At 36.0% G+C, this 15,634-nt stretch overlaps 1 protein-coding gene across 1 annotated transcript in view; it reads left to right on the top strand.

The window, feature by feature from the left end:
• DCDC1 (doublecortin domain containing 1) overlaps positions 1-15,634 on the top strand; it is a 433,096-nt gene that overhangs the window by 59,302 nt on the left and 358,160 nt on the right. The window contains 1 exon segment of the mRNA XM_047690790.1: positions 12,035-12,128. Coding sequence (XP_047546746.1) covers positions 12,035-12,128 — 94 coding nt within the window.

The raw sequence follows: 15,634 nt of genomic DNA, 5'->3' as shown, positions 1-15,634 counted from the left end.
CATGAAAAAATGTGCAATATCTGTTCACTGTCATAATAGAATAACTAGTATCAGAGTAGCCGTCCCATTTTATTTATTTATTTTTTTAAAGGATTTATTTATTTATTTGTTTGAAAGACAGAGATTACAAGTAGGCAGAGAGGCTGGCAGAGAGAGAGAGGAGGAAGCAGGCTCCCTGCTGAGCAGAGTGCCCAATCCCAGGACTCTGGGATCATGACCTGAGCCTAAGGCAGAGGCTTTAACCCACTGAGCCACCCAGGCCCCTCTAGCCATCCCATTTTAAACAACTGGGATTGGACAAAATATATGAAACAATGATTTTTAGATATTGCATCATGAGAAGTCAAGCTTGAGAGAGGAAAAGTTGAAGCGAGTCCTACAATGTACCCCATCTTTATACCATAAAACTGTGGTATAAGGAGAGAAAATCTAAGAAAAGCACAGTGGTCTCTACAAGCTGAGGAGAAAGACATCAAAGTAGTAGGAGGTGGAAATATTGGAATTGCCATAATTTATGGAAATGCCATAAATTAAGGAACTACTTAGATAATAGTTCCTAAAAGTTGCTTGGGGGTCCCCTTGTATCTTTGGCTAAATATTAAGTTGTTCATGCACGAGGTAAACTCCATAAAGGCTTGGTAGAAACAACTAACTACCAGGGAAAAGAACAACTAATGGAGATGTGAAAAGGAAATAAGGGTAGGAATACATTTGTGTTTTGACATGTCATAGGAGAGAGATTTTATTAAACATGTGGGAAATTCACAAAGATTCCCAAAAAGATAATCATTGTCCAGGAGGAAAGTCAGTTCAATAGAAACAGAGCCCCCAAATGGACTTAACAGTAAAAGACACTTTAAAAAAAAAAAAGATTTTTTTTTATTTATTTGATAGAGAGAATATGCACAAGCAGGGGGAAGGGACAGAGGGAAAGGGAGAAACAGACTCTCGGCTTAGCAAGGAGCCTGATGTGTATGGAGCTCCATCCCAGGACCCTGGGATCATGACCTGAGCTGAAGGCAGACACTTAACTCACTGAGCCACCTAGGTCCCTAGTAAAAGACAAAGACAAAATGTAAAAGACAGTTTGAAAGCTATTGTAAATATGTGAAGGAATTAAAGAAAAACATGAATATTATATGAAGAGAAATGGAAACTAAAAATAGAAACAATGGAAGTTCTAGACCTGAAAAATACAGTATCTTTTTTTTAACAGAACATTTTTTAATGAAAACTATATTTTTCTTTTTTTTTCTTTTTTTTTAAAGATTTTACTTATTTATTTGACAGAGAAATCACAAGCAGGCAGAGAGGCAGGCAGAGAGAGAGGAGGAAGCAGGCTCCCTGCTGAGCAGAGAGCCCGATGCGGGGCTCGATCCCAGGACTCTGAGATCATGACCTGAGCCGAAGGCAGCGGCTTAACCCACTGAGCCACCCAGGCGCCCCTGAAAACTATATTTTTCAAAACAAAAACAATTTCACGAGAAAATACTTTTTAAAATTTGTGCAAATCTATTTTATGCTTATCTTATTAGAAGATTCTACATTTAATCTGCTTTGGTATTTTGATTTAATTTTTTAAATTTTGTTAACATATAATGTATTACTAGCCCCAGGGGTATAGGTCTGTGAATCGCCAGGTTTACACTTCACAGCACTCACCATAGCACATACCTTCTCCAATGTCCATAACCCAACCACCCTCTCCCTAGCCCCCTCCCCCCAGCAACCCTCAGTTTGTTTTGTGAGATTAAGAGTCTCTTATGGTTTGTCTCCCTCCGAGCTATCCCATCGTGTTTCATTTATTCCTCTCCTACCTCCCAAGCCCCCCATGTTGCCTCTCAACTTCCTCATATCAGGGAGATCATATGATAATGGTCTTTCTCTGATTGATTTATTTCGCTAAGCATAATACCCTCTAGTTCCATCCACATCGTTGCAAATGGCAAGATTTCATTTCTTTTCATGGCTACATAGTATTCCATTGTATAAAAATACAATATCTTAAGAGGAAAAAAAAAAATCCACCAGATGGGTTTAACAGCAGATTGGACATTAGAGAACAGAAGATCAGTTAACTTTAAGATAGGGCAATAAAAGCTATCCAAACTGAAGTATAGAGAAGAAAAAGGAAAAGACTGAAAAAAAGGTGTCCTTTGAAGAGTCAGTATCATTTCTGTGCCCTACAGCAGTCAAAGTGCTTTAAAGCCTTTCCATGCTGTGTAGTTTGCATACACCTATCCCAGTGAAGGGGAAGGAGAAGTGTTGCAAGAAGATCCATTCTGTACTTCGCTGAGAAAGGCAAAGGGCCTTCCATGAAGGACAAAATTACAGAATGGGTGTGTGGGAGAGAAAAAAAATACTGTAGATTTTCAAAGTGCATCTGCACAACCCACAGTCTTCTCCTCAGCAGTGTTAACTCTGCATTTTTACAGTGTAGCGTGTGTGTAGATTTGGGCCATTAGTGGCATATTATTTGGGAGTGGGAGGGATGGAGGTGGGAAGGCCCAGAGATGGGTAGGATCATTTTTGTTAAATTTGGAGCCTGATTGGGGAAATGGTGAAGCAATGAAAAGAATAAACTAATGGTGTGTCCAGAATACTTTATCTTTTCAAAAAAAAAATCATTGGCAACCTAAATGAAGGCTGCGAGAGGCTATTTAAAAGCTGTGAATGCCTGAAATTTATAAGCCCAGGTGTTCCCTGCCTGAGCTTAATGCTGTTCCCAATAAAGAACTAGTCCAGTTAATAAGTTACCAAAGTTGCCATTTTGGGGGATGGAAACTGTTTGAAGTGGGAAAATCTTACCGGAGCATATACCTGGGCAGGTGGTTCTGCCTACCCTAAAAGAAGGCAGCAAGGGCCCCTGGTCTTAGGGGAGAAAACTCCTGAAGCCTGTTATTTGAACTTTGAACTCTGAAATCATTCTTGATGGCCGGATTTAGTCACTAACAGTACAAGTTCACGAAATCACTTCAAGATTTGAATCATTTCAAAAGCCCTGGTCTCAGAAGTTTAAACTTTCATACTAGAGCAGTGGTTCACTTTAAAATATAAAACAAAACAAATTTTTTTAAATCCTAAGAATTAACTAATACCCAAAATGCTGTCTTGAATCATGATATCCATCAGTTCTTGACATCATTTAGGTCTGCATCTAGAACTCCATTGTAAAATCTTTTTAGGCACATGTTAGGTTTCTGCGAAAACTTGGTTTAAACGTAAACTTAATACTACATTGCTATTTTTTGACTTAATGAAACTATAGAATTATAATCCTTAAGGAAAACAAAAAGAAAAACAAATGAGTGACAAATTGTGCTATATCCATACCAAGGAATACTCTTCAGCAATAAAAAGGAACAAATATTGTGGTAAATGAAAGAAGGCAGATACAAAACAGTACTCATTATATGATTCCATTTATGTGAAATTGTTCGAACAGATAAAACTTCTCTAGTGAAATACAGGGATCAGTGGTTTCCTGGGGCCAAGTGTACTGAATAGTGATTGGGAAAGAGCATGAGAAATTTTGGAGAGTAAAGGAAATATTCCATATCTTGATTGTGGTGGTGGTGGTTACACAGACACATTTTTTTTCTTTTTTTAAAGATTTTTTTTACTTATTTGACAGAGAGCATGAGAGAGCACAAGCAGTTGGAGAGGAAGAGGGAGAAGCAGGCTCCCCGCTAAGCAGGGAGCCTGACACAGGATTTGATCCCAGAGATCCTGGGATCATGACCTGAGCCGAAGGCAGACGCTTCACCGACTGAGCCACCCAAGTGCCTCAGATACATTTTTTTCTACCTGCGTTAAACTGTACACTTAAAATAGGTACAGCTTATTTCATGTAAATTGTACATTAAAATAATAGTTTTAAAAAGGAAATAATAGGGCATCTGAGTGGCTCAGTGGGTTAAGCTTCTGCCTTCGGCTCAGGTCATAATCTCAGAGTCCCAGGATCGAGCCCCTCGTCAGGCTCTCTGCTCCGCAGGGAGCCTGCTTCCTCCTCTCTCTGCCTGCCTCTCTGCCTACTTGTGATCTCTCTCTGTCAAATAAATAAAAATCTTCAAAAAATAAAATATTTTTTTAAAAAAGGAAATAATAGTATGTTTGGCGTTATTAGCATTTTAAAGTAATCTGGGCTATTTATTTTAAGAAGAGATCAATTAAGTATAGAATATCTCAAGAGTATATTTTAATAGATTACTTGGAAAATTTCCTCTGGTTATCTACTTCCCATTCACATTTTAATAATAAAATGCCAGAACACCTACATTTCAAATTCACCAGAAATAATTGCTTTTACAAATCATAGTGATGTTCATTATTAGTAAGAGCAAATAACTAGATTTGGCATGCATTCTTTCATCCAGTTTTATGAGAAAAAGACAAATAACTGGCCAATAAATTTATTTCCAGGATTTATTCAGAAAAGTACCTTTAAGTTATTTAATAAGATGGGTACAAATTCATCCCAATCTCCTGGCATCTTCAGGTTGAAATAATGATCATAATTTTTATTGTAAGTCATTATAAAATATTGGTCTTAGCAGAGAGTTATGCTTAGTACATTTTATTACAGTTTAATTCTTTGAAGATTCACAATGTATTTGACAGTCTTTCAGTTAGCAAAAAAATCTATAAAAACAGATTCCCTTTCTCAAAGTATTCATGATAAATTGTATTCTCTTCTACTGAACAAGTACAATTAATTGCCAAAGGTGAAATATTTTTAGTAATCCAATGAATTAATTTCATAATTATCCATTAATTTTCACTATTTTCAGCTTGCTAAATTTCTTTTTTTTTTTAAGATTTTATTTATTTATTTGACAGACAAAGATCACAAGTAGGCAGAGAGGCAGGCAGAGAGAGAGGAGGAAGCAGACTCCATGCTGAGCAGAGAAGCCAATGCGGGGCTCGATCCCAGGACCCTGGGATCATGACCTGAGCTGAAGGCAGAGGCTTTAACCCACTGAGTCACCCAGGCACCCCAGCTTGCTAAATTTCTTTTAAAATTCTTCTCTGGGTTTTTAATGATTTTCTTCTTAGGTTTATATAGTGAATACTGTTGTAATCTATTTGCTGTACAAATACCCATTGAGTTAGTTGAAACAGTGTTCCTCATTTGAGGAAGCTGGGCCAAAAAAAATCTTTTTTCTATTAGTTAGGATGATAGCTGCTAATAACAGAATCCTGATTTAAACAGACTTAAGCAAAAAGGAAGCAAGAAATCCAGGAGTAGGATAGTTTTAAGCATAGCATGATAGGACTCCAGTTAGATTTTTTTTTTTTTTGAGTTTTATTTGTTTAAGTAATCTATACATCCAACAAGGGACTTGAACTCATGACCCTAAGATCAAGAGTCTCATGCTGTCCCCACTAAGCCAGCCAGGTACCCTCCAGTGATGTTATTTTTAATTTTCTGGATTTTATGCTCCTTCGTATGTTGGTAACAGGCCAGGTACACAGCCTGGTACAATTTTGACCAGTGGCAGAAAAAGACTATCTATTCCTTATGAATGATGAAGCCTTTTCCAGAAGCCCTTTCTCATGTCTCATTGGCAGAACTAGATTGTGCCTACTCCCAAACTGACAAGAGGCATAGGACCACCATGATTGACCTAGATCAATCAAGGTAACTGTAGCTTACCTCAAGTCCAAAGCTATAAAAGTGAACCTCTAAACAAAATCAGGACAGCAAGGATGAGGCAAAAAATGAATATCGGGTAGGCCACTAAGAGAATTACTATGAATGTAAGATTTTATTTTATTTCCTAAGGTCAGTGTAAGCTTTGGGCAGTATCGAGGGACCATGGAGTTTGGTAACTATGAATAATACTAATGCTGATGTGGTCATTTGTGTGATTTTTTTTTTTAAAGATTTTATTTATTTATTTGACAGAGAGAGAGATCACAAGCAGGCAGTGAGGCAGGCAGAGAGAGGAGGAAGCAGGCTCTCCGCAAAGCAGAGAGCCCGATGTGGGGCTCGATCCCAGGATGCTGGGATTATGACCTGTGCCGAAGGCAGAGGCTTTAACCCACTGAGCCACCCAGGCACCCCTGATTTTTTTTTAATATTTAAAATTGTACAAATTATTCTTAGCCCTTAGGCCATACAGAAACAGGTTGTGGCCAGAATTAGCCCACGATGTGTAGGCGGCTGACCCTTGCCACAGAAGACCTTTTGAAAACGGTTTACGGGGAAGTATAAATCAGGACTTATACTTCTGAATGTAAACATATAAAAACATGTCTTTGAGGAGAAGGCCCTTGTTGGATCTAATGGCTTGTCGATTTGGCTCACTTGGCCATGGGTGATACTGAGCTCTCTCACTTGGACTGGGGTAGGGACATTCCAAACCCAGAGGCTCTAGACTGTGCAACCACACCACCTCCATGGTAACCGTTCCAGAAACTGCACACTTTGCACCAGATATGCCAATGGTTAGAGGTAACTCCAAGAACTATTAACAGATTAAACGAAAAAGAGTTTGTAGAAAATCTCTTCCCAGCTGCTTGTCAAAAAGTCTGGTTTTACAGCATGATGGCTTTAAATTTCAGTATCAGAAGGAACCTAGGCTGAAAGAAATTAACAAAATGTGAATTTGTAAAAATAATATTTTAACAAGTTTAACAGGTACAGATGAGTGGAAATGGTATTTTAATTAACCTTAATATTATAGCAAGATGACACTGTTAAATAATTGTGAATTATAAGAATGACCTGACAAGTAGTGGCTTCATTTCAGGGCTTTTGACAGAAATTTGTATTGATACTAATTCATACCACTGATAATTTACTCTGAGAAAATGATTCCTGAAGGTCAGCATTGCTTAAACGCTCTAAGGATCTTTCATCCTGAAAGTAGGAGAGAATGACAGTGTTGCTGATGCATTATTAATTTCTAGTATCTGATTTTCTAATCCTGGCTTTTAAACTCATTTAACTCTTAAAATTTGGCTTGCACAAACATTTTTACTGATATTTTGGCACAATGAAAAGAGGGATCTTAGAGTTAGAAAGCTGTGTAATTTTACTTGACTGATTTTTTTAAACACAAAGACAGCACTATTTGAAATAATTTTTTAAATCATTGAAATTTTAGTTGAAATAAATGGGACCATCTTTAAATAGCTCACATTTTGCTTAGTTTAATTGGGAAATTATAACTTTGGAGAAGGATATTTAGATATTTGAATCTTCACTAGTAACTAGAGAATATAATTTGTACCAAAGGTCTTCACTGAACTTTTAAGAAATAGATTTTTAATATTAAGAAATTGAGCACTAAACATAAAGAATGGAAAGATCAAGAACATGGGGAACCAAAGGAGGAGGCTTTATGGGACCAAACATAGATTCTTAATAGTGATGAGAGAGACTGGCTAAGGAAGAACATGTACTGAATTGTCTCCTGTTAATATTTCTGACAAGGAGGGTGGTGGTGGTAGTAAAAGGATAATCCCTGGAGACAAAGTCACATGGAATAAAGTGACCAATAGGAGAATTTTGCTACTCAGAGGTGAACTGTGTCAATAAAGTATCTTTAAAAACACAAGGGTGAATCCCATGCCTATGTCAGGAAGTATGTTTCACTCCCCTTTCTGTCTAAAGTCACAGGACAAAACTCCAGTTTCTTCTGATAACTTCTCTCTTCTATTTTGAATATTGCTGTACAAGCATTTTTAGTAAAGGTTCCAGCCCATGGATAGGAATCCAAGGTGAGCTTGGAGGTCATAGATTTGCTCCACATGACAGAGTTTATAATCACTTGTGAAATACATTGCAAGAACATTGTTATTTAGGTAAAGCACTGATATTGTGAATAGTTTCATCATCAGTTAGAGGGTCTGGGATTATTCTTGTAACTTCAGTCTTACTCATAAACAGATATGCCTTCCTGATTTTGAGAAAAAGAGTAGCAATACATTTCTGAAAAATTGCCCAAAATTGGATTGCAGCTAGCATGCAAGAAACACACACAATTCTGTGAAGGCCTATGGGACTTTGTGGCTCATGAGAACATTATTGGTCATGTGTGGGGTAGAATGAAGGCTGAGAACCTCCGATGTAATCCAGTAAAGGCCAATTTGTCAAATTAAATTAGTCAATTAGATATTTGCCTTTTAAATGCAACACACATCACTTGATACAGCAATTAGATAAAGCAAATTAGTCACAATGTTTGAAAGTTGTTCTCCAGACTGAAAGGAAAGTACAACTTTGTCTTTATATACATATGAAGCTCTTTAAATATGTTTGTTGTCACAAAGAAAATGAGTTGGTTGAGCTAGGACTAGGATTACAGTTTCCAATTTTAAAGTAGTAGAGGGAAAGTTATACTCACAGCATGAGAAAAATTAAAATAACAAAGTATGCTGGAGAGTATCAGGTAACCTCATGGAAGTTTTATTAAGTTTTTGAAAGTGACTCCCAAAACATGAATCACTATATCCATTTATAAGTATATAATAAGGGTGCCTGAGTGGCTTAGTTGGTAGGATAGGCAACTCTTGATCTTGGAATTGTGAGTTCAAGCCCCACATTGGGTTTAGAGAATACTTAATAATAGCACTGGGGTGGCTCAGTCAGTTAAGTGTCCAACTCTTGGTCTTAGTCCCGGGTCTTGATCTCAGGGTTGTAAGTTCAAGCCCCACTTTGGGCTCCATGCTGGGCATGGAGCTGACTTAAAAAATAAATAAAATAAAATAAAACAATTAAATTAAATTAAATCTTTTTAAAAAACTATATAATACATTCTAAATCCAACTTGAAAATACTTTGTCTTCTATTTTCACTATTAATGGCTATAATGTACTACTGCTTTTGTGTAACCTAAAACTATTGAAAGATAATGTGGATTACATGATTACAAAATAAAAATAATATCTTTTCGGGGGCGCCTGGGTGGCTCAGTGGGTTAAGCCACTGCCTTCGGCTCAGGTCATGATCTCAGAGTCCTGGGATCGGTCCCGCATCGGGCTCTCTGCTCAGCAGGGAGCCTGCTTCCTCCTGTCTCTCTGCCTGCCTCTCTGCCTGCTTGTGATCTCTCTCTGTCAAATAAATAAATAAAATCTTAAAAAAAAAAAATATCTTTTCATTGCTGTTAACACCCTGCCTCCAGTTCTGCCCAATTTTATCCTTACCTTAAAGACTTATTTACTTATTTTTAGAGAGAAACAGAGAGAGAGAGAGAGAGAGAGAGAGCATGTGAACCTGAGTGGGGGGAGGGGTAGAGGGCAAAAGCGAGAATCTCAAGCAGAACAGAGAGGGGTAAGGCCAACTCTGGGCTGGATCCATGACCCTGAGATCATGACCTGAGCCAAAATCAAGAGTCTAATGCTTAACCACCTGAGGAGGGACCCTGATCTCAGGGTCGTGGGATCAAGCCCCATTTGGGCTCCATGCTGGGCGTGGGATCTGCTTAGGATTCTCTCTCTCCCTCTGTTCTTTCCCCTGCTCACTCTCTATTTCTCTAAAATAAATAAATCTTAAAATAAAATATTAGAGAAAACAACTTTACAATATTAAAAACCATTGAAAGAATTTCTTGAGATTCAGACTTATGGGAAACCTTGAAATGTGGTTTATTAATTTCACTTTTTTGTACCCAAACAACCTAAGTTATCAAGGTGAACTGTGATCAGACAATATAATTGATTTTAGGACACTGGGAAAGAATTTAAAACCCAAAGAAAGTACCTTAAGACCTAATTTATTTATTTTTATTTTTATTTTTAATTAAAGTATAGTCGACATATTTGTTTCAGGTGGGCAGCATAGTGATTCAACAGTTATATACATTACAAAATGCTTACCATGATAAGCATATGCTATCTGTCACCATATAATGATATTATAATAGTATTAACTATATATCCTATGCTGTACTTTTCATTCCTGTGGGCTTACTTATTTTATAACTGGAAGTTTGGACCCCTTAGTTTCCTTTACCTATTTTGCCCATCTGTCCACCTCTCTCCCCTTGAGCAACCCCTAGTTTGTTCTCTATATTCATAAATGTGTTTCTCTTTGTTATTGTTGTTGTTTGTTATTTGTTTTTTATTCTAGATTCCACATATAAGTGAAATTATATAATTGTCTTTGTCTGTATGACTTATTTTGCTTAGCATAATACCCATTAGTCCACCCATGTTGTTAGGATTGGCAAGATTTCATTCTTTTTTTTTTATGGCTGAGTAATATTTCATTGTATATACATGCATTCTATATATATATGCTTATCCATTCATCTATTGATGGATACTTGGGTTGCTTCCATATCTTGTATCTGTATCTTGGCTTCTGGATAATACTGCAATAAACATAGGGGTGCATATATCTTTTTAAATTCATGTTTTTATTTTCCTTGGGTACATACTCAGAAGTGGAATTACTGGATTGTATGGTACTTATATTTTTAGTTTTTTGAGGAATCCGTACTGTATTCCAATTTACATTTGCACCAGATTACATTTCCACGAATAGCGTGCAAAAGTTTCCTTTTCCCCACATCCCTGCCAGCACTTGTTATGTATTGTCTTTTTCGGTACTATTCATTCTGACTGCTCTTAGGTAGTATCTCCTTGTGGTTTTGATTTGCATTTCCCTGATGATTAGTGATGTTGAGTATCTTTTCATGTGTCTGTGGTCATCTATATATCTTTTTGAGGAAAACATCTGTTCAGGTCCTCTGCCCATTTTAATTGGATTATTTGGATTTTTTGGAGGGTTCACTTGTATGAATTCTTTATATATTTTGGATATTAGTCCATTATTGGAATACCTTTGCAAGGATCTTTTCCCGTTCAGTACATTGCCTTTTCATTTTGCTGATGGTTTCCTTCACTGTACCAAAGCTTTTTTGTTTGTTGTAGTCCCAGTTTTTTATTTTTCTTTCGTTTCCCTTACCTGAGGAGACACATCTAGAAATATTTTGCTAAAGTTAATGTCCAAGAGGTTACTGTCTCTGTTTTCTTTTGGGAGTTTTATGGCTTCAGGTCCTACATTTAGGTCTTTACTCCATTTTGAGTTTTATATTTTTGTGTATGGTATAAGATAGTGGTCCATTTTCATTCTTTTACATGGAGCTGTCCAGTTTCCCCAGTACGTGTATTGAAGAGACTATCTTTCCCCCATTTTATATTTTTGCCTCCTTTGTCATAAATTGACCATCCAAGTGTGGGATTATTTCTGGGTTCTCAACTCTGTTCCATTAGTCTGTGTGTCTGTTTTTGCACCAGTACCCTGCTATTTTGGTCATTTTAGTTTTGTGATATAGTTTAATAAGGGAGTGTGATACCTCCAGCTTTGTTCTTCCCTTTCGAGACTGCTTTGGCTCTTCCAGGTCTTCTATGGTTCTATACAAATTTTACAATTATTTGTTCTAGTTCTGTGAAAAATACTATTGGTATTCTCATAAGGATTGTATTGAATCTATAGATTGTTTTGGGTAGTATGGGCATTTTAACATTAATTCTTCCATTCCATTGATATAGTATATCTTTCCATTTATTTGTGTTAAGACCAAATTTAAAGGTAATATGCTTTCATAGTAAATTAATGAAAAATATAGAAAATAGCAAGAATAATGTCAAAATTTCCTATAGGTCTAGCATTTACTAAATACAGTGTAACTGTTTTTTAATATTCATTGCATCTTTTTTCTTTTTTATTAATTTTTAAAATATATTTTATTTTATTTTAATTTAATTTAATTTTTTTTTAAGTAAGCTCTTCACCCAGTGTGGGGCTTGACATCATGACCCTGAGATCAAGAGTTGCATGCTCCACTGACTGAGCCAGCCGGGTGCCCTTGTTTGTGTGTTTTTAAAGTAAAATTGTGATCTAATAATTTTAACTCCTTTTTTTCTTTTCATATATTAGAAACATTTTCTAAATCATCAAATATTATTTTACGGTATAATTTTTGTAGCTATTTAGTATAGAAAGGACTTTAAATGTTTATTTGATTCAGCCAGAGCTTACTGTAATAAATTACTTATAGGTTTTTCCCTCCCTGGGTAGGTTTTAGATACTTGCACAATGAGAATGAACCTAAATTCACCAGCCAGGTATCTTTATGATTGGTATGGCAGAACAATTAAAGATATTTCAAAAGGTAAGTGACAAAAATTTTATAAACTCTAACATTTCAAAAGGTACTTACATAATTTTGCTTTTATGTATTTAAAAGGAAAACAGCTATAATAAAAATTTAGTTTTACCTTGGATAAATATGTCATTCTTATACAAAAGGGAATTATGAAAGGGATTAAGTTTTGAGGAATTTTTATTTTAGCATGTGTTGGTCCCACAAAATTACATTGGCTGGGTGACTTGAACAACAATTTATTTCTTACGGATATGAAGTCCAAGTCCAAGATCAAGGCCCTGGCAGGTTCATTGTCTGTTGAGGGCCCCTTAATTGATTCATAGAGTGCTATCTTCTAACTTTGTACTTATTGGTAGTAAGGGCAAGAGTGCCCTCTGGGGTCTCTTGTATAAGGACACTAATTCCATTCAGGAGGGCTCTACCCTTATGACGCAATTACCTCCAAATACCATCACATTAGCTTTCAACATTTGAAATCTGGGGGGACATAAACATTCAGCCTATAGCGCAGCTCAAGTTTAGGTTTAAAAAAAATGAGTATTTTAACTTTAGTAAGCCATCACTTAATAAAAGCAACTGATAAATTTTCATAATTTAACAGGCATTTTCTACAGTATATAGCTTTCAGAAGAGAAAAGAGAAATCATACTGCTGTGTTCTCAGATAAAAATGTTTTTAATTGTTTTGGTTAACTTCTAGAGGTTTTCAAAAGTTATGGAATGTGTTTTAAAACAATTTCATTGCATGTCTTTGTCAAAATATGAGACCTCCATCTGTATTTCTAAAAGCACTGATTTGCTAGTCTCTAAAAGCAAAAATACCATGAATTCCATATTGTACTGCTATTAAATTACTATTAGTAGTAATTGCTACTATTTATTTTTTTACTTTTTTAAATTTACTTTTTTTTGCTTTAGTTGTAATTACTATTACTTTAGTAGTGTTACTATTAGTACTACCAAATGTACTACTATTATGATCCTATCACTTCCTTTAAGTCTTAACTCCATATGCCTGAAAAGGGCCAAAATATGAAGTGGCATACTTAAACTGCAAGGCTAGATCCAGAAAGATTTAAGTTTTTTTTAGGATATGGCTATACTGAGTACCTACATTTGTTTCTAATATCCTTGCTTATACTGTATTAAAGCAAACCATTACTGACTTTATCATTTTAATACTCCAAGTGTCTACTATTATATTTTGATACTTATTGTTATAACTCTTAAATTTTTTCTGCCAGGGATTATATGTGTGTTTGTGTATTTAGAAAGTAAATAGTTTCTTAGTCATTTTTAATTGTTTGTGTTAGATATGATCATTATTTTTCATTTTATTAGGAGTTTTTATCTGAAGATTTCAAAACTTCTGTAGACATACCAATTAACTAGCTCGTTACATACCTGTAAGACAGATGTAACACAGGGAATACTTCCTTATGGTCTTTTTTAAGGGGAGGATACAGAGGGTATCATTATGGAAGTTTATTTCTTCTTTCTTGCAGTCCCCCTGATCACACTGGCTAAAATGATCTTTATGATCAACAATATTATATAATTGGGGCACCTGGGTCGCTCAGTGGGTTAAGCCTCTGCTTTCAGCTCAGGTCATGATCTCAGAGTTCTGGGATCGAGCCCCACATCAGGCTCTCTGCTAAGCAGGGAGCCTGCTTTCCCCCCTCTCTCTCTGCCTGCTTCTCTGCCCATTTGTGATCTGTCTGTCAAATAAATAAATAAAATCTTCGGAAAAAAAATTATTATATAATCACTCTTTTTTTTTTAAAGATTTTATTTATTTATTTGACAGAGAGAGATCACAGTAGACAGAGAGGAAGGCAGAGAGAGAGAGGGAAGCAGGCTCCCTGCTGAGCAGAGAGCCCCATGTGGGACTCGATCCCAGGACCCTGAGATCATGACCTGAGCCAAAGGCAGCAGCTTAACCCACTGAGCCACCCAGGCGCCCCTTATATAATCACTCTTAAACTTGCATTAACAAAATAAATAACTAACACATTTTCTTAAGATCCTATCTAGCTTTGAATTATTTCCAGCTCACCAGGAATTAAAAAATTATATATGAATATACTGTTAGAATTAAAACTATAAGGAACGCTGGTTAAAGGGAAAGATTTATATTTAGAAAGTTGATTTTTTTCCCCTCCCAAATGCAGTATAACAGAATTACTTATCGAAACATAAAACCTCTGACTCTGAGGTGTGATGCTTCATGGATGCCGGAGGCATTCAGATTCATGCCTCATGCTTCACGTGTCCCAGAAGTGTGCTATTATCACATTTTAATGCATGCCTTGCCCTGTGTTTTTGCATACTTATAAAAGCTTATGCCAGCTGAAATTAGCCTATGCAACTACTAACATGTGGAAGCATAACAAGTTCACTAGACTTAACATACTCAAAAAGCTAATCCTGTTGGAGGAACTTCCAGTCTGTAGCACCGTAGTCACTTAACATTAAATTTTTGCATTTCTTTTTTCTTTGTTTGTTAGTATAATTTGTGCATCAAATGATTGAAGTCCCTAAACTTTTATATTTGATGGTCTTCTGAACTTCAGCTTGGAAAAGGTGAAGTGTTATGTTAAAGTTGCCTTTTAATTTAAATAATCACTAATACTCTCATTTGATGTGTGATTCTTGTTGTTTGCTTGTTTTATGTCAGATCCAAAAATCATGTCTAATGTTAAGATCATGGCAATGACTTTTTATTTATAAAGACAGATTAGAAGTATAATTGTACCAAGGACTAAAAAGTAAAAGATACACAAAATGCTTCTTTTTTAGAATCATATATACTTCGAAGGTTTTCTTCCTGTGCTGTGAGAAATGAGCACAATTGACCTAACACTAAACTTTTTACTTTATCAAGTCTAGTGAACCCCTTAAAAACCCATGGGATTTGAAAATTGTTTATGTTTTTAGGTTCCCAAACCATAGAAGATTTTAACAAAGAAATTTATATTGTTGTGTGTGGAAAAGTTCTTTAGTTATGGCTCCTACAAAGATCTATTCTTTCTAAGGTAAAAGAGAACTATCCACACTGTAAAGATACCATATTCCTATATGTAGTCAACATGCTAATACAGCATTTCTGCTAGAACATAATGCAAAAAATGTGTTCTACAGAATCACTCCCATCAAAATTACAAGGCAATGAAAATAATAGTGTTGAGGAAAATCATTCAAAATCTATGCACCTTTAAAACCAGAATACTAACTTAGATAATAATTATTAACTTAGGAGATACTGTAAACAGCCTGGATAGGTATCTTAGAGTACCGCTTCAGAGAATAGTAAAGCTGCACAAAAACAGCAGAGGATGAGACAATGCAGATGGAATCAACTGGAGGGTTGAGCCAGTGGGGCTTCCTTTAAGGAAGGCACAGGAGGAAGCAAAACTCCCACAGAGTCCTGCAAGAAACCCCAGTGCTGCAGCCAAGATAAAATCTTTTTTCTTTCCTGGCAAAGAATAGAATTCTACTCCTTCTCTGTTGGCC

Source organism: Lutra lutra, chromosome 10 (genome assembly GCF_902655055.1).
Source record: "Lutra lutra chromosome 10, mLutLut1.2, whole genome shotgun sequence".
Classification (NCBI taxonomy): Eukaryota; Metazoa; Chordata; class Mammalia; order Carnivora; family Mustelidae; genus Lutra; species Lutra lutra.
The sequence above is the reverse complement of the archived record's forward strand: the minus strand, read 5'-3'. Positions and strand labels throughout refer to the sequence as shown.